The sequence below is a fragment of the Polyodon spathula genome, chromosome 24 (assembly GCF_017654505.1).
Source record: "Polyodon spathula isolate WHYD16114869_AA chromosome 24, ASM1765450v1, whole genome shotgun sequence".
Taxonomy (NCBI): domain Eukaryota; kingdom Metazoa; phylum Chordata; class Actinopteri; order Acipenseriformes; family Polyodontidae; genus Polyodon; species Polyodon spathula.
The window spans coordinates 23,365,758-23,386,753 of NC_054557.1; the positions used below are offsets into that span (position 1 = coordinate 23,365,758).

Sequence of the window (20,996 nt, forward strand, 5' to 3'; positions counted from 1 at the left end):
TGAGATTCAAACTGGCTTTGGACCAGGCCTCAGTACAGCTCAGTGCATATATCAGAAAGCATGGATATCCATGGAGTCAATTCGAAAGAGATGAAAAGACTGACTGAACTTTACAATGTTTGATATTTATACTTTTGTGAAGAATCGTTGACTCCCCTTCTACCCGACTGGTTTCTGTCCAGTAATTGAGGTCGTCGTTCTCTTTTTACACACGGCAAGCCTACCACACACTTCCTCTGTGGGAAAGGGGGCGGAGCTCGCTGACAATATGCCATGGTGCGCCCACTTTGTTTTTTAATGCACCATCCCCGCGTCTCAGGGTCAGCCATGTGTAATGAGAGAATTCTAAATTTGGACAATACTGCATTGAAACAACTATGACAATTCACACACTGCAGACTCTGCTAATCACACTGAAACATCCCTGATAGAGCTGCAGACTCTGCTAATCACACTGAAACATCCCTGATAGAGCTGCAGACTCTGCTAATCACACAGAAACATCCCTGAGAGAGCTGCAGACTCTGCTAATCACACTGAAACAACCCTGATAGAGCTGCAGACTCTGCTAATCGCACTGAAACATCCCTGATAGAGATGCAGACTGGTAATCACACTGAAACATCCCTGATAGAGCTGCAGACTCTGCTAATCACACTGAAACATCCCTGATAGAGCTGCAGACTCTGCTAATCACACTGAAACATCCCTGATAGAGCTGCAGACTCTGCTAATCACGTTGAAACATCCCTGATAGAGATGCAGACTCTGCTAATCACACTGAAACATCCCTGATAGAGCTGCAGACTCTGCTAATAATCACACAGAAACACTGAAACATCCCTGATAGAGCTGCAGACTCTGCTAATCACACTGAAACATCCCTGATAGAGCTGCAGACTCTGCTAATCACACTGAAACATCCCTGATAGAGATGCAGACTCTGCTAATCACACTGAAACATCCCTGATAGAGCTGCAGACTCTGCTAATCACACTGAAACATCCCTGATAGAGCTGCAGACTCTGCTAATCACACTGAAACATCCCTGATAGAGCTGCAGACTCTGCTAATCACACTGAAACATCCCTGATAGAGCTGCAGACTCTGAGCTGCAGACTCTGCTAATCACACTGAAACATCCCTGATAGAGCTGCAGACTCTGCTAATCACACTGAAACATCCCTGATAGAGCTGCAGACTCTGCTAATCACACTGAAACATCCCTGATAGAGCTGCCCTGCTAATCACAATGAAACATCCATGATAGAGCAGCAGACTCAGCTAAACACACTGAAACATCCCTGACAGACCTGCAGACTCTGCTAATCACACTGAAACATCCCTGATAGAGCTGCAGACTCTGCTAATCAACTGAAACATCCCTGATAGAGCTGCAGACTGAAACATCCCTGATAGAGCTGCAGACTCTGCTAATCACACTGAAACATCCCTGATAGAGCTGCAGACTCTGCTAATCACACTGAAACATCCCTGATAGACCTGCAGACTCTGCTAATCACACTGAAACATCCCTGAGCTGCAGAGCTGCAGACATCCCTGCTAATCACACTGAAACATCCCTGATAGAGCTGCAGACTCTGCTAATCACACTGAAACATCCCTGACAGACATGCAGACTCTGCTAATCACACTGAAACATCCCTGATAGAGCTGCAGATGCTGCTAATAACATTGAAACATCCCTGATAGAGCTGCAGACTCTGCTAATCACACTGAAACATCCCTGATAGAGCTGCAGACTCTGCTAATCACACTGAAACATCCCTGATAGAGCTGCAGACTCTGCTAATCACACTGAAACATCCCTGATAGAGCTGCAGACTCTGCTAATCACACTGAAACATCCCTGATAGAGCTGCAGACTCTGCTAATCACACTGAAACATCCCTGATAGAGCTGCAGACTCTGCTAATCACACTGAAACATCCCTGATAGAGCTGCAGACTCTGCTAATCACACTGAAACATCCCTGATAGAGCTGCAGACTCTGCTAATCACACTGAAACATCCCTGATAGAGCTGCAGACTCTGCTAATCACACTGAAACATCCCTGATAGAGCTGCAGACTCTGCTAATCACACTGAAACATCCCTGATAGAGCTGCAGACTCTGCTAATCACACTGAAACATCCCTGATAGAGCTGCAGACTCTGCTAATCACACTGAAACATCCCTGATAGAGCTGCAGACTCTGCTAATCACACTGAAACATCCCTGATAGAGCTGCAGACTCTGCTAATCACACTGAAACATCCCTGATAGAGCTGCAGACTCTGCTAATCACACTGAAACATCCCTGATAGAGCTGCAGACTCTGCTAATCACACTGAAACATCCCTGACCTGCAGAGAAACATCCCTGCAGACTCTGCTAATCACACTGAAACATCCCTGATAGAGCTGCAGACTCTGCTAATCACACTGAAACATCCCTGATAGAGCTGCAGACTCTGCTAATCACACTGAAACATCCCTGATAGAGCTGCAGACTCTGCTAATCACACTGAAACATCCCTGATAGAGCTGCAGACTCTGCTAATCACACTGAAACATCCCTGATAGAGCTGCAGACTCTGCTAATCACACTGAAACATCCCTGATAGAGCTGCAGACTCTGCTAATCACACTGAAACATCCCTGATAGAGCTGCAGACTCTGCTAATCACACTGAAACATCCCTGATAGAGCTGCGACTCTGCTAATCACACTGAAACATCCCTGATAGAGCTGCAGACTCTGCTAATCACACTGAAACATCCCTGATAGAGCTGCAGACTCTGCTAATCACACTGAAACATCCCTGATAGAGCTGCAGACTCTGCTAATCACACTGAAACATCCCTGATAGAGCTGCAGACTCTGCTAATCACACTGAAACATCCCTGATAGAGCTGCAGACTCTGCTAATCACACTGAAACATCCCTGATAGAGCTGCAGACTCTGCTAATCACACTGAAACATCCCTGATAGAGCTGCAGACTCTGCTAATCACACTGAAACATCCCTGATAGAGCTGCAGACTCTGCTAATCACACTGAAACATCCCTGATAGACCTGCAGACTCTGCTAATCACACTGAAACATCCCTGATAGAGCTGCAGACTCTGCTAATCACACTGAAACATCCCTGATAGAGCTGCAGACTCTGCTAATCACACTGAAACATCCCTGATAGAGCTGCAGACTCTGCTAATCACACTGAAACATCCCTGATAGAGCTGCAGACTCTGCTAATCACACTGAAACATCCCTGATAGAGCTGCAGACTCTGCTAATCACACTGAAACATCCCTGATAGAGCTGCAGACTCTGCTAATCACACTGAAACATCCCTGATAGAGCTGCAGACTCTGCTAATCACACTGAAACATCCCTGATAGAGCTGCAGACTCTGCTAATCACACTGAAACATCCCTGATAGAGCTGCAGACTCTGCTAATCACACTGAAACATCCCTGATAGAGCTGCAGACTCTGCTAATCACACTGAAACATCCCTGATAGAGCTGCAGACTCTGCTAATCACACTGAAACATCCCTGATAGAGCTGCAGACTCTGCTAATCACACTGAAACATCCCTGATAGAGCTGCAGACTCTGCTAATCACACTGAAACATCCCTGATAGAGCTGCAGACTCTGCTAATCACACTGAAACATCCCTGATAGAGCTGCAGACTCTGCTAATCACTGAAACATCCCTAGATCCCTGGTAGACCTGCAGACTCTGCTAATCACACTGAAACATCCCACACTGATCCCTCTGCTGCTAATCACACTGAAACATCCCTGATAGAGCTGCAGACTCTGCTAATCACACTGAAACATCCCTGATAGAGCTGCAGACTCTGCTAATCACACTGAAACATCCCTGATAGAGCTGCAGACTCTGCTAATCACACTGAAACATCCCTGATAGAGCTGCAGACTCTGCTAATCACACTGAAACATCCCTGATAGAGCTGCAGACTCTGCTAATCACACTGAAACATCCCTGATAGAGCTGCAGACTCTGCTAATCACACTGAAACATCCCTGATAGAGCTGCAGACTCTGCTAATCACACTGAAACATCCCTGATAGAGCTGCAGACTCTGCTAATCACACTGAAACATCCCTGATAGAGCTGCAGACTCTGCTAATCACACTGAAACATCCCTGATAGAGCTGCAGACTCTGCTAATCACACTGAAACATCCCTGATAGAGCTGCAGACTCTGCTAATCACACTGAAACATCCCTGATAGAGCTGCAGACTCTGCTAATCACACTGACTCTGCTAATCACACTGAAACATCCCTGATAGAGCTGCAGACTCTGCTAATCACACTGAAACATCCCTGATAGAGCTGCAGACTCTGCTAATCACACTGAAACATCCCTGATAGAGCTGCAGACTCTGCTAATCACACTGAAACATCCCTGATAGAGCTGCAGACTCTGCTAATCACACTGAAACATCCCTGATAGAGCTGCAGACTCTGCTAATCACACTGAAACATCCCTGATAGACCTGCAGACTCTGCTAATCACACTGAAACATCCCTGATAGAGCTGCAGACTCTGCTAATCACACTGAAACATCCCTGATAGAGCTGCAGACTCTGCTAATCACACTGAAACATCCCTGATAGAGCTGCAGACTCTGCTAATCACACTGAAACATCCCTGATAGAGCTGCAGACTCTGCTAATCACACTGAAACATCCCTGATAGAGCTGCAGACTCTGCTAATCACACTGAAACATCCCTGATAGAGCTGCAGACTCTGCTAATCACACTGAAACATCCCTGATAGAGCTGCAGACTCTGCTAATCACACTGAAAATCAAACTGATCCCTGATAGAGCTGCAGACTCTGCTAATCACACTGAAACATCCCTGATAGAGCTGCAGACTCTGCTAATCACACTGAAACATCCCTGATAGAGCTGCAGACTCTGCTAATCACACTGAAACATCCCTGATAGAGCTGCAGACTCTGCTAATCACACTGAAACATCCCTGATAGACCTGCAGACTCTGCTAATCACACTGAAACATCCCTGATAGAGCTGCAGACTCTGCTAATCACACTGAAACATCCCTGATAGAGCTGCAGACTCTGCTAATCACACTGAAACATCCCTGATAGAGCTGCAGACTCTGCTAATCACACTGAAACATCCCTGATAGAGCTGCAGACTCTGCTAATCACACTGAAACATCCCTGATAGAGCTGCAGACTCTGCTAATCACACTGAAACATCCCTGATAGAGCTGCAGACTCTGCTAATCACACTGAAACATCCCTGATAGAGCTGCAGACTCTGCTAATCACACTGAAACATCCCTGAAACATCCCTGACAGACCTGCAGACGCTGCTAATCACACTGAAACATCCCTGATAGAGATGCAGACTGCTAATCACACTGAAACATCCCTGATAGAGCTGCAGACTCTGCTAATCACACTGAAACATCCCTGATAGACCTGCAGACTCTGCTAATCACACTGAAACATCCCTGATAGAGCTGCAGACTCTGCTAATCACACTGAAACATCCCTGATAGAGCTGCAGACTCTGCTAATCACACTGAAACATCCCTGATAGAGCTGCAGACTCTGCTAATCACACTGAAACATCCCTGATAGAGCTGCAGACTCTGCTAATCACACTGAAACATCCCTGATAGAGCTGCAGACTCTGCTAATCACACTGAAACATCCCTGATAGAGCTGCAGACTCTGCTAATCACACTGAAACATCCCTGATAGAGCTGCAGACTCTGCTAATCACACTGAAACATCCCTGATAGAGCTGCAGACTCTGCTAATCACACTGAAACATCCCTGATAGAGCTGCAGACTCTGCTAATCACACTGAAACATCCCTGATAGAGCTGCAGACTCTGCTAATCACACTGAAACATCCCTGATAGAGCTGCAGACTCTGCTAATCACACTGAAACATCCCTGATGCAGACTCTGCTAATCACACTGCAGACTCTGCTAATCACACTGAAACATCCCTGATAGAGCTGAAACATCCCTGATAGAGCAGACTCTGCTAATCACACTGAAACATCCCTGATAGACCTGCAGACTCTGCTAATCACACTGAAACATCCCTGATAGACCTGCAGACTCTGCTAATCACACTGAAACATCCCTGATAGAGCTGCAGACTCTGCTAATCACACTGAAACATCCCTGATAGAGCTGCAGACTCTGCTAATCACACTGAAACATCCCTGATAGAGCTGCAGACTCTGCTAATCACACTGAAACATCCCTGATAGAGCTGCAGACTCTGCTAATCACACTGAAACATCCCTGATAGAGCTGCAGACTCTGCTAATCACACTGAAACATCCCTGATAGAGCTGCAGACTCTGCTAATCACACTGAAACATCCCTGATAGAGCTGCAGACTCTGCTAATCACACTGAAACATCCCTGATAGAGCTGCAGACTCTGCTAATCACACTGAAACATCCCTGATAGAGCTGCAGACTCTGCTAATCACACTGAAACATCCCTGATAGAGCTGCAGACTCTGCTAATCACACTGAAACATCCCTGATAGAGCTGCAGACTCTGCTAATCACACTGAAACATCCCTGATAGAGCTGCAGACTCTGCTAATCACACTGAAACATCCCTGATAGAGCTGCAGACTCTGCTAATCACACTGAAACATCCCTGATAGAGCTGCAGACTCTGCTAATCACACTGAAACATCCCTGATAGAGCTGCAGACTCTGCTAATCACACTGAAACATCCCTGATAGAGCTGCAGACTCTGCTAATCACACTGAAACATCCCTGATAGAGCTGCAGACTCTGCTAATCACACTGAAACATCCCTGATAGAGCTGCAGACTCTGCTAATCACACTGAAACATCCCTGACAGAGCTGCAGACTCTGCTAATCACACTGAAACATCCCTGATAGAGCTGCAGACTCTGCTAATCACACTGAAACATCCCTGATAGAGCTGCAGACTCTGCTAATCACACTGAAACATCCCTGATAGAGCTGCAGACTCTGCTAATCACACTGAAACATCCCTGATAGAGCTGCAGACTCTGCTAATCACACTGAAACATCCCTGATAGAGCTGCAGACTCTGCTAATCACACTGAAACATCCCTGATAGAGCTGCAGACTCTGCTAATCACACTGAAACATCCCTGATAGAGCTGCAGACTCTGCTAATCACACTGAAACATCCCTGATAGAGCTGCAGACTCTGCTAATCACACTGAAACATCCCTGATAGAGCTGCAGACTCTGCTAATCACACTGAAACATCCCTGATAGAGCTGCAGACTCTGCTAATCACACTGAAACATCCCTGATAGAGCTGCAGACTCTGCTAATCACACTGAAACATCCCTGATAGAGCTGCAGACTCTGCTAATCACACTGAAACATCCCTGATAGAGCTGCAGACTCTGCTAATCACACTGAAACATCCCTGACAGAGCTGCAGACTCTGCTAATCACACTGAAACATCCCTGATAGAGCTGCAGACTCTGCTAATCACACTGAAACATCCCTGATAGAGCTGCAGACTCTGCTAAACACTAACACACTGAAACATCCCTGATAGAGCTGCAGACATCTGCTAATCACACTGAAACATCCCTGATAGAGCTGCAGACTCTGCTAATCACACTGAAACATCCCTGATAGAGCTGCAGACTCTGCTAATCACACTGAAACATCCCTGATAGAGCTGCAGACTCTGCTAATCACACTGAAACATCCCTGATAGAGCTGCAGACTCTGCTAATCACAGACTCTGCTAATCACACTGAAACATCCCTGATAGAGCTGCAGACTCTGCTAATCACACTGAAACATCCCTGATAGAGCTGCAGACTCTGCTAATCACACTGAAACATCCCTGATAGAGCTGCAGACTCTGCTAATCACACTGAAACATCCCTGATAGAGCTGCAGACTCTGCTAATCACACTGAAACATCCCTGATAGAGCTGCAGACTCTGCTAATCACACTGAAACATCCCTGATAGAGCTGCAGACTCTGCTAATCACACTGAAACATCCCTGACAGACCTGCAGACTCTGCTAATCACACTGAAACATCCCTGATAGAGCTGCAGACTCTGCTAATCACACTGAAACATCCCTGATAGAGACTCTGCACTGATCCCTGATAGAGCTGCTGCTAATCACACTGAAACATCCCTGATAGAGCTGCAGACTCTGCTAATCACACTGAAACATCCCTGATAGAGCTGCAGACTGCTAATCACACTGAAACATCCCTGATAGAGCTGCAGACTCTGCTAATCACACTGAAACATCCCTGATAGAGCTGCAGACTCTGCTAATCACACTGAAACATCCCTGATAGAGCTGCAGACTCTGCTAATCACACTGAAACATCCCTGATAGAGCTGCAGACTCTGCTAATCACACTGAAACATCCCTGATAGAGCTGCAGACTCTGCTAATCACACTGAAACATCCCTGATAGAGCTGCAGATCCCTCTGCTAATCACACTGAAACATCCCTGATAGAGCTGCAGACTCTGCTAATCACACTGAAACATCCCTGATAGAGCTGCAGACTCTGCTAATCACACTGAAACATCCCTGATAGAGCTGCAGACTCTGCTAATCACACTGAAACATCCCTGATAGAGCTGCAGACTCTGCTAATCACACTGAAACATCCCTGATAGAGCTGCAGACTCTGCTAATCACACTGAAACATCCCTGATAGAGCTGCAGACTCTGCTAATCACACTGAAACATCCCTGATAGAGCTGCAGACTCTGCTAATCACACTGAAACATCCCTGATAGAGCTGCAGACTCTGCTAATCACACTGAAACATCCCTGATAGAGCTGCAGACTCTGCTAATCACACTGAAACATCCCTGATAGAGCTGCAGACTCTGCTAATCACACTGAAACATCCCTGATAGATGCAGAGCTAATGAAACATCCCAGACTGCAGCTAATCACACTGAAACATCCCTGATAGAGCTGCAGACTCTGCTAATCACACTGAAACATCCCTGATAGAGCTGCAGACTCTGCTAATCACACTGAAACATCCCTGATAGACCTGCAGACTCTGCTAATCACACTGAAACATCCCTGATAGAGCTGCAGACTCTGCTAATCACACTGAAACATCCCTGATAGAGCTGCAGACTCTGCTAATCACACTGAAACATCCCTGATAGAGCTGCAGACTCTGCTAATCACACTGAAACATCCCTGATAGAGCTGCAGACTCTGCTAATCACACTGAAACATCCCTGATAGAGCTGCAGACTCTGCTAATCACACTGAAACATCCCTGATAGAGCTGCAGACTCTGCTAATCACACTGAAACATCCCTGATAGAGCTGCAGACTCTGCTAATCACACTGAAACATCCCTGATAGAGCTGCAGACTCTGCTAATCACACTGAAACATCCCTGATAGAGCTGCAGACTCTGCTAATCACACTGAAACATCCCTGATAGAGCTGCAGACTCTGCTAATCACACTGAAACATCCCTGATAGAGCTGCAGACTCTGCTAATCACACTGAAACATCCCTGATAGAGCTGCAGACTCTGCTAATCACACTGAAACATCCCTGATAGAGCTGCAGACTCTGCTAATCACACTGAAACATCCCTGATAGAGCTGCAGACTCTGCTAATCACACTGAAACATCCCTGATAGACATCCCTGATAGAGCTGCAGACTCTGCTAATCACACTGAAACATCCCTGATAGAGCTGCAGACTCTGCTAATCACACTGAAACATCCCTGATAGAGCTGCAGACTCTGCTAATCACACTGAAACATCCCTGATAGAGCTGCAGACTCTGCTAATCACACTGAAACATCCCTGATAGAGCTGCAGACTCTGCTAATCACACTGAAACATCCCTGATAGAGCTGCAGACTCTGCTAATCACACTGAAACATCCCTGATAGAGCTGCAGACTCTGCTAATCACACTGAAACATCCCTGATAGAGCTGCAGACTCTGCTAATCACACTGAAACATCCCTGATAGAGCTGCAGACTCTGCTAATCACACTGAAACATCCCTGATAGAGCTGCAGACTCTGCTAATCACACTGAAACATCCCTGATAGAGCTGCAGACTCTGCTAATCACACTGAAACATCCCTGATAGAGCTGCAGACTCTGCTAATCACACTGAAACATCCCTGATAGAGAAACATCCCTGAAACATCCCTGATAGAGCTGCAGACTCTGCTCTGCTAATCACACTGAAACATCCCTGATAGAGCTGCAGACTCTGCTAATCACACTGAAACATCCCTGATAGAGCTGCAGACTCTGCTAATCACACTGAAACATCCCTGATAGAGCTGCAGACTCTGCTAATCACACTGAAACATCCCTGATAGAGCTGCAGATGCTGCTAATCACACTGAAACATCCCTGATAGAGCTGCAGACTATGCTAATCACACTGAAACATCCCTGATAGAGCTGCAGACTCTGCTAATCACACTGAAACTCTGCTAATCACACTGAAACATCCCTGATAGAATCAGACTGCTAATCACACTGAAACATCCCTGATAGAGCTGCAGACTCTGCTAATCACACTGAAACATCCCTGATAGAGCTGCAGACTCTGCTAATCACACTGAAACATCCCTGATAGAGCTGCAGACTCTGCTAATCACACTGAAACATCCCTGATAGAGCTGCAGACTCTGCTAATCACACTGAAACATCCCTGATAGAGCTGCAGACTCTGCTAATCACACTGAAACATCCCTGATAGAGCTGCAGACTGCTAATCACTAATCACACTGAGAGCTTCAGATGCTGCTAATCACACTGAAACATCCCTGATAGAGCTGCAGACTCTGCTAATCACACTGAAACATCCCTGCAGAGCTGCAGACTCTGCTAATCACACTGAAACATCCCTGATAGAGCTGCAGACTCTGCTAATCACACTGAAACATCCCTGATAGAGCTGCAGACTCTGCTAATCACACTGAAACATCCCTGATAGAGCTGCAGACTCTGCTAATCACACTGAAACATCCCTGATAGAGCTGCAGACTCTGCTAATCACACTGATAGAAACATCCCTGACATCCCTGATAGAGCTGCAGACTCTGCTAATCACACTGAAACATCCCTGATAGAGCTGCAGACTCTGCTAATCACACTGAAACATCCCTGATGCAGACTCTGCTAATCACACTGCAGACTCTGCTAATCACACTGAAACATCCCTGATAGACTCTGCTAATCACACTGCAGAGCTGCTCTGCTAATCACACTGAAACATCCCTGATAGAGCTGCAGACTCTGCTAATCACACTGAAACATCCCTGATAGAGCTGCAGACTCTGCTAATCACACTGAAACATCCCTGATAGAGCTGCAGACTCTGCTAATCACACTGAAACATCCCTGATAGAGCTGCAGACTCTGCTAATCACACTGAAACATCCCTGATAGAGCTGCAGACTCTGCTAATCACACTGAAACATCCCTGATAGAGCTGCAGACTCTGCTAATCACACTGAAACATCCCTGATAGAGCTGCAGACTCTGCTAATCACACTGAAACATCCCTGATAGAGCTGCAGACTCTGCTAATCACACTGAAACATCCCTGATAGAGCTGCAGACTCTGCTAATCACACTGAAACATCCCTGATAGAGCTGCAGACTCTGCTAATCACACTGAAACATCCCTGATAGAGCTGCAGACTCTGCTAATCACACTGAAACATCCCTGATAGAGCTGCAGACTCTGCTAATCACACTGAAACATCCCTGATAGAGCTGCAGACTCTGCTAATCACACTGAAACATCCCTGATAGAGCTGCAGACTCTGCTAATCACACTGAAACATCCCTGATAGAGCTGCAGACTCTGCTAATCACACTGAAACATCCCTGATAGAGCTGCAGACTCTGCTAATCACACTGAAACATCCCTGATAGAGCTGCAGACTCTGCTCTGCTAATCACACTGAAACATCCCTGATAGAGCTGCAGACTCTGCTAATCACACTGAAACATCCCTGATAGAGCTGCAGACTCTGCTAATCACACTGAAACATCCCTGATAGAGCTGCAGACTCTGCTAACACTGAAACATCCCTGAAACTAATCCCTGATAGAGCTGCAGACTCTGCTAATCACACTGAAACATCCCTGATAGAGCTGCAGACTCTGCTATCAGTGCTCACACAGTGACAGAAACAGATCCCTGATGTAGTGCTGCAGACTCTGCTAATCACACTGAAACATCCCTGCAGCATTGCCAGTGAGTAACTGCAGATCTGTGAATGTGGTGCTGATCAGTGCTGCAGCATTGCCAGTGACAGTAACTGAGCAGATCTGTGAATGTGGTGCTGCTTAATCACACTGAAACATACCAGAGCCGTGCACGGGACAGGCTGCAACATGGGTAGGACCTAGATTAAAATAAAAGAAGCACACTAAAAGACAACTGCAGTCTCAATATTTTTTATTCAAATCATTTAAATGCCTCAGATTACAATTTTTAAATTCATTTTAACAGAGGACTAGTAGGCTCTGTGCAGAGAGAGCCCCTGAGTCCTGACCCGAACACCACCTCACACACATGGAGCAGCTGGATTTAACCTCAGGAACCCTGCAGGTGAAAGGCAGGAATGAGAGGCTGGTGAAGCAGCCGCTGTCTGTCTGTCTGTCTGCACCACCTGGGCCCCAGAGATGTCTAAATATGAAGAGACCAAAACCTTATTACTAAAAAAAGAAAAGCCTTGAAAATTAAACATCCTCTCAATCTATGTGTATAATAATATGCACAACTCAAGCATTTCAATGAAAGCAATTTACAGAACTCAATACATTCAACCACACGCATGTTCGAAAATCAGCAGATGCAAATCCTCACCCCTCCCTCCTCTCCTCTTACTAGTCTCTCTGCACCTGCTCACTGCTCTGCTCTCCCACACAGAGCCGAGCTGCTGCTCTGCATGTAGTTTTTGGAGGGTCAATGCTGTTTCACAGCAGTGATGGGCAGCTCTCATTGCAATGCACAGTGAAGCAGGTCTGCTGCATCAGTGATGTGGAACAGAAAGCTGATGGCTGATGAACATTGCAATGTATTGATCACATGAAGGTGCCTCGTCTGTCCCTTTCTCTATGACTGGAACACTGGAGAACACTAAACCTGGAGACTGGGACACTGGGGAACACTAACCCTGTAGACTGGGACAATGGGGAACACTAACCCTGGGGACTGGAACACTGGGGAACACTAACCCTGGGGACTGGAACCCTGGGGAACACTAACCCTGGGGACTGGAGCACTGGAGAACACTAACCCTGGGGACTGGAACCCTGGGGAACACTAACCTTGGGGACTGGGACACTGGGGAACACTAACCCTGGGGACTGGGACAATGGGGAACACTAACCCTGGGGACTGGGACACTGGGGAACACTAACCCTGGGGACTGGAACACTGGGGAACAGTGAGACACTCTTAACAAACTATCTACAGTATTATCAAAAGCACATTCTGATTGAGAAAAACAACAACTTGGTAAATAAACAAAGCTGGACCAGTAGACAAGGGAACTGTAACATTTCAAAGTGAAGTGAAGGCACCGACTCACTCAGACTCAATGCCTGCCTTTAAACAGGATGCATGCAGCAATGCTAAAAGAGAAGACAGTCCACTCATCAATACAAACTTCAACTGTCATCAATACAAACTTCAACTGTCATCAATACAAACTTCAACTCTCATCAATACAAACTTCAACAATCAATACAAACTTCAACAATCAATACAAACTTCAACTGTCATCAATACAAACTTCAACTGTCATCACTACAAACTTCAACTCTCATCAATACAAACTTCAACTCTCATCAATACAAACTTCAACTCTCATCAATACAAACTTCATCAATCAAAACAAACTTCAACTCTCATCAATACAACCATCAACTCTCATCAATACAAAATTCAACTCTCATCAATACAAACTTCAACTCTCATCAATACAAACTTCAACAATCAATACAAACTTCAACTCTCATCAATACAAACTTCAACAATCAATACAAACTTCAACAATCAATACAAACTTCAATCAATACAAACTTTCATCAATACAAACTTCATCAATCAAAACAAACTTCAACTCTCATCAATACAACCATCAACTCTCATCAATACAACCATCAACTCTCATCAATACAAACATCAGCTCTCATCAATACAAAATTCAACTCTCATCAATACAAACTTCAACTCATCAATACAAACCTCAGCTCTCGTCAATACAAACATCAGCTCTCATCAATACAAAATTCAACTCATCAATAGAAATTTCAACAATCAATACAAACTTCAACAATCAACACAAACTTCAAATCTAATTAATAAAAACTTCAACTCTCATCAATACAAACAAGGGACCACCAAAACAAATGTGGGGAATAATAGCCATTTTCTATACTTTTGAGGCATAAGCAATTAGGAAATAACACTTACTACCCAGGAACAAAAATTGTGTTACATAGTGTTATGATGATGATGATGATGACGATGATGATAAGGGTCTGTTTACTTAGAAAAAAGAAAAAATATGAATTCCAGTTTTAAAATAGCTAATCCGGGCCGTTTTGCTTTCAGATGTTAGGATGTGTTGCACACTTCAAATGTTCGTGGAATGTTCAGTAACCTGTTCAACTCACCTTGTTCAAAGCTAATTGTTTGTTGTGAAAGTTCGCCTGGTTGAACGCACCCCCGGAATGAGACAGAAAAGGGGTGTTAGCAAAGAGGATCAGTGAGGTCAACAGTCACAATGTAGCTCAGCTCAGGAACAAAACCACCAACACCACTTACATAACCCTAAAATGTCCTCAATATTTCCCTTCAATTTCTGCATGTTTGTATGTTTACGAGTGATTGTGAATAAGACTGCACAGCCTCTCAGTGTTCAGGACTGATTCTTACCTCAGGCATTAGTGGTGTTGTCAGACGAAGTGTTGGAGCCTTCCTTGTCTGAAACAAACAACACGACCAGTGAGACACAGCATGGAGCAGAGACAGCAGCACTAGAGACTCACTGACACAAGAGACACACACAGAGGGACGCTTGGTTTCCAGTTAAACTGTCTAACTTCACAGACACACTGTTTGTAGGATCTGAATAGCAGAATCAGAGGAATAAGCAGCCACTATCCCCAGGAGCCTCCTATTGACAACTCAATCAAACATATAAGATACTGTTTAAAATTCACAATGTGGAAAATCTCTCAATCCAGCACTTACTTTGAGCTGGGCTGTAACCCTTCTGGGCACCTGAGTGGAAAGAAAACACAGGATTAGTCACCGAGCTGATTCTCACTGGCTTCATAGTTGTGTTTTCACACAGCACCAAACCCTTTCACCGGAGACACTTTTATTCCATTCACCCGAGACACTTTTAACTCCCACTCTGAGACAGCTCAGCTCTTTTTCTTGTTTTGTAAATGCAGCCGGTCCAGCCCAGGTCAAATTAAGGTCCAGCCCAGGTCCAGCGCAGGTCCAGTCTAGGTCCAACCCAGCTCCTGAGGGGGCTCTGTGACGACTTTGCTCAGTTTTTTGCTCCATTGTGAACGCAGTGGTCTCTGAGTCAGCTTACGTTTGCCACGTACTCTCGTGGGCAAAGCCCCCAGTGTCAGCGTCACACAGACACAGACTACAGCAACAGGAAGCTGGGATTGTTACTCGGACAACAGAACCAAAACATATCTGTGATAGAACGCTGAGAGAGAGGCAGAGGATCGCAAAATACAAACAGACTTTTATATCTGTGCTATAATGTGAAGACATTTAATAATTCATGTGGAGGAAATGTGAAAAAAGCCAAGTTGCCATGAAACTGTCAGGAATATAATTTCACAAATATCTACAAACATAACCTGTGATCGGATTCTGATACATATCAATATGAGGAAATGTTGGGTTTTGTGGGAACCTCGATCTGTAACAAATCATTCCAGTAAAGCCTATAAGAAATGAGAGGTTTCTTTCATGGGGTGAATCCAGTCCTCTGTTTAAAGTAACGTGCTTGTAGCCCTGCACACAGACCAGCTTTATCATCTGCATCACAACACTAACAGTTATGCAATCTAAACAATAAAGCCACAAGCTTGTGGAGGTTTATTCAATTGAAAGTGCCGTGATTTGAAAGGGTTACCAGACATCCCGGGAAAGCTGGGATTGGACCCATTTTCAGCCTTCATGTTTTGTCCCGGATAGAAGCAGTGAAATTGTGAAATCGTCCAGGGTTTGCTATTTTGCATTTTATTTTTGAAGTACAAACCCATGTCAGTGTGCTCGGCAAGTCTATAGCAGCGTCATGTATTGGGCTGTATTAGTTTGTGAGCAACATTCTAAATAAAATACACAATCTAATGCATTATGTGTTCAATAATTCAGATTCTGTGTATATCACATTTTTAAAGGGTAACAGCTCATCTACTTTTTCTAATCTGTTTTTTTGTACATTTGATACATTTTCATTAGATGACAATATATAGAAAATAAAGAGTTGTTCTGATCTGCAATAAATACACAATGTTTCATTTCTAAATAGTTATTGTGTTAGTATATACTGTTATTTTAACAGCTTCAGAGTTGCTATGTCTCAATCTAGAAACAAGGGGCTGGATTCACTCTTCTGATCCATGAAGTGCTTTATTTTTTATTGTATCATTGATAGCACTGTGATGCGCTCTTAGGATCTGGTGAATAAACTCGGGCTCTGAGGGGAGAACGACACAATTGCAGATGTTTATTTTTAGCTGTTAAACAAATGAGTTTCTCTTTTGTTAAACAGCAAAAATAGGTCATTTTAATGAGTAAGAAAATAAATAGGATTTATTGTTACATTACATATACAGTGCCTATAGAAAGTCTTCACCCCCTTTCAAAATTTTCACCTTTTGTTGCCTTATAGCCTGGAATTAAAATGCATTAAAATACATATTTTTTTCATGTATCTACACATCCTACCCCACAACTTCCAAGTGAAAAACATATTCTAGAAATGTATAGAAAATTTATTAATAATGAAAACTAAAATAGCTTGGTTAGTGTCTACCCCCCTTGTAATAGCAATCCTAAATTAGCTCAGGTGTAACGAATCACCTTCAAAATCACACACCAAGTTAAATGGCCTCCATCTGTGTTAAATTGTAGTGATTCACATGATTTCAGGATAAATTTAGCAGTTCCTGTAGGTTCCCTCTGCTGTATAGTGCATTTCAAAGCAAAGACTCAACCAGGATCACCAAGGCGCTTTCAAAAAAACTGCAGGACAATGTTGTTGAAAGGAACAGCTAGGGGATGGGTATAAAAAAAATATAAAATGCCTTGACTATCCCTTGAAGCACGGTCAAGACGATCACACCGTGCAACAAATTTTCTTTTTTTTTTTGTTCCTGGGTAGTAAGTGTTATTTCCTAATTGCTTATGCCTCAAAAGTATAGAAAATGGCTATTATTCGCCACAAACTTTGCTTTTGTGACCAGAACAGTGATATTTCAAAATATCACTATTTCCAATGGGAAAACAGGCAAATGTGTGTCTTTTCGTTCAAATAAAGTCAGAAAAAAACAACATATGAATCCAAATTAACATGTATTTATGCTAAAGTAATACAAAAATTACTTTAGTATAAAAAGTATTTTCTATACTTTTGAGGCATAAGCAATTGGGAAATAACACTTACTACCCAGGAACAAAATTTGTGTTACATAGTGTTATTAAGAAGTGGAAGGTGAATGGCACCACCAAGACCCTGCCTAGATCAGGCTGTCCCTCCAAACTGGATGACCGAGCAAGACAGAGACTGATCAGAGAGGCTACCAAGAGGCCAATGGCAACTTTATAAGAGCTACAGGCTTTTATGGCCAAGACTGGTCAAAGTGTGCATGTGACAACAATATTCCAAGCACTCCACAAATCTGACCTATATGGTAGTGTGGCAAGAAGGAAGCTATTACTCAAGAAAGCCCAACTTGAATCCTGTTTGAAGTATGCAAAAAAAAAAAACACTTAGGAGATTCTGTAGCCATGTGGCAAAAAGTTTCATGGTCTGATGAAATTAAAATGGAACTTTTTGGCCTAAATGCAAAGCGTTATGTTTGGTGCAAACCCAACACAGCACATCACCCAAAGAACACCATCCCTACTGTGAAGCATGGTGGTGGCAGCATCATGTTATGGGGATGTTTCTCATCGGCAGGGACTGGGGCACTTGTCAGGATAGAAGGGAAAATAAATGGAGCAAAATACAGAGAAGTCCTTGAGGAAAACCTGCTGCCCTCTGCAACAAAGCTGAAACTGGGTCGGAAGTTTACCTTTCAGCATGACAACGACCCAAAGCACACAGCCAAAGCTACACTGGAGTAGCTAAGGAAGAAAAAGGTAAATGTCCTTGAGTGGCCCAGTCAGAGCCCCGACCTAAATTTGTGACATGACTTGAAGATTGCTGTCCATCAACGCTCCCCAAGGAACTTGACAGAGCTTGAACAATTTTGTAAAGAAGAAAGGTCAAATATTGTCAAATCTAGGTGTGCAAAGTTGGTAGAGACCTATCCCAACAGACTCACAGCTGCAATTGCTGCCAAAGGTGCTTCCACCAAGTATTAACTCAGTGGATGGAGACTTATCCAATTATGAGCTTTCAGTTTTTTAGTTTTAATATATAATTGTTATCTCAATAAAAACTTTTTTCCCCCTTAACAGTGTGGAGTATGGTGTGTAGACAAGTGGAAAAAAATCCTCATTTAAAGGCATGAAACTCTGAGGCACTGACACAACAAAATGTGAAAAAAGTTCAAGGGGGTGTAGACTTTCTATAGACACTATAGAAGAGTTGTGAGACTCATCTGTAAATGCAGAGTAGAACACTGTGTCTTTACAAGCCCACATACCCCCGAAGAAGAGACTGGAAATTTAAACAAACAGGTGTATTAACATATCAGAGCAACATTACATCTTAGTGATCACGGAACGACCACCTTGAAGTAGAAACACAAATGACACAAGACAGGCTTGTAGATATAAACACTTCCGCCTCTGTGACTTGGGAGGGAAATGTCTCATACAAGGGGCGCTCGATATGACATCATCAGACACACACTGCAGTTCAGAGGCTATGTGTGTGCATATGAGGCCAGAGCCAGCACAGCTCTGTGCTCAAGTGTGAAAGAATCTTCTCATCTGATCGACTCTGAGCCAGTTCAGGTCTGAGTTGTGAACGTACTGTGTGTGTGTCTGCTGAAAGCACTGCAGTTCACTGCCCCCCTCCCTCCTCCCTCTCTCCCCTCCCTCCTCCCTCTCTTCCCTCCCTCTCCCTATCCATCACTCACCTTGTCTCCTCTTCCAGATCACCCTTCCAATGACCGCTGCAGCCAGAGCCAGTAGAGTCATTATGACTGCAGCAATGATCTCAATAGGGGGGCCGCCTGCAAACACAGAGCAGGGTTTGTGGGAGTTACTTTACTGCATTCACTCAGCCAGCGCAAATCAACACAGGAACAACTTCACTGAATTGAATCAACTGAATTGACAGCTACTTGATTTCTTGATTTAGCTCAAGAACAATAACTAGATTCAGCCTCCCTCCCCAGAACACACAGTCCAGCTCCCTCTCTACTCACTCCATCTCTCATTCCTCTTCCTCTCCACTCACTCCATCTCTTTCCTCCTCCTCTCCTCACTCCATCTCACTCATTCCTCCTCCTCTCCACTCACTCCATCTCTCTAATTCCTCCTCCCCTCCACTCTCTCCAGCTCTCTCATTCCTCCTCCTCTCCACTCACTCCAGCTCTTTCATTCCTTCTCCTCTCCACTCACTCCATCTCTCTCTTACCTCCTCCCCTACACTCACTCCATTTCTCTCATTCCTTCTCTCCTCTACTCACTCCATCTCTCTCATTCCTCCTCCCCTCTCCCTCCAACAGAGTCTATCATCCCCCCCCCCCCCCCCCCGTAGTCCTCTTGGCAGTAGCTGTGTCTCTCCTGCTCCTCAGATCTCACTGTCAAGATCCCTTTCTCTATCTCTAACTCATCATCACCCTCATTACCCTCGCTGCTGCTCCTCATGTTGGGATCCCAGATGTAGATCTGTCTCTCTTTGAAGCTGATGTGGTCCACCTGGCAGGAGTAGTGGTGTCTCCCCTGCTCCTCAGGGCTCAGTGTCAGGATCTTTCTTAGTTGGTAGGTCCCGTCCTGGTTGGGCAGCACCTCCCCACTCTGCACCCCCTCCTCCAGCTGATCCTGCCCGTCTCTGACCCAGTTCACTGCCACAGCGCGGGGGAAGAACCCTGTCACATGACACAGGACCTCCATGTCTGCAGATCCACAAGCTTTCCTCTGGAGCAGAGTCACTTCAGGGGGAACTGCAGGGAGAGAGTGTCTATATCAGGGAGAGCAGAGTCACTGCAGAGAGAGAGTGTCTATATCAGGGAGAGAGTGTCTATATCAGGGAGAGAGTGTCTATATCAGGGAGAGAGTGTCTATATCAGAGAGAGAGAGAGTGTCTATATCAGAGAGAGAGTGTCTATATCAGGGAGAGCAGAGTCACTGCAGAGAGAGAGTGTCTATATCAGGGAGAGAGTGTCTATATCAGAGAGAGAGTGTCTATATCAGGGAGAGAGTGTCTATATCAGAGAGAGAGTGTCTATATCAGGGAGAGTGTCTATATCAGAGAGAGAGTGTCTATATCAGGGAGAGAGTGTCTATATCAGGGAGAGAGTGTCTATATCAGGGAGAGAGTGTCTATATCAGGGAGAGAGTGTCTATATCAGGGAGAGAGTGTCTATATCAGGGAGAGAGTGTCTATATCAGAGAGAGAGTGTCTATATCAGGGAGAGAGTGTCTATATCAGGGAGAGAGTGTCTATATCAGGAGAGAGAGTGTCTATATCAGAGAGAGAGT

The 20,996-nt window shown here is 44.7% G+C and overlaps 1 protein-coding gene across 2 annotated transcripts in view; it reads right to left on the reverse strand.

The window, feature by feature from the left end:
- Positions 1-12,647: 12,647 nt before the first annotated feature.
- The window catches only part of LOC121298824 (H-2 class I histocompatibility antigen, Q9 alpha chain-like), a 28,726-nt gene continuing 20,377 nt past the window's right edge, over positions 12,648-20,996 (reverse strand). The window contains exons 4-8 of one of the 2 annotated variants that reach the window (XM_041226066.1): positions 20,144-20,458; positions 19,427-19,522; positions 15,336-15,365; positions 15,018-15,065; positions 12,648-12,758 (exon numbers count right to left, since the gene is read on the reverse strand). In XM_041226066.1, the coding sequence (XP_041082000.1) occupies positions 15,019-15,065; positions 15,336-15,365; positions 19,427-19,522; positions 20,144-20,458 (488 nt within the window). In that variant the 3' untranslated portion in view covers positions 12,648-12,758; position 15,018. The remainder of the gene's footprint in view (positions 12,759-15,017; positions 15,066-15,335; positions 15,366-19,426; positions 19,523-20,143; positions 20,459-20,996) is intronic. The other variant, XM_041226067.1, reaches the window with a different exon arrangement.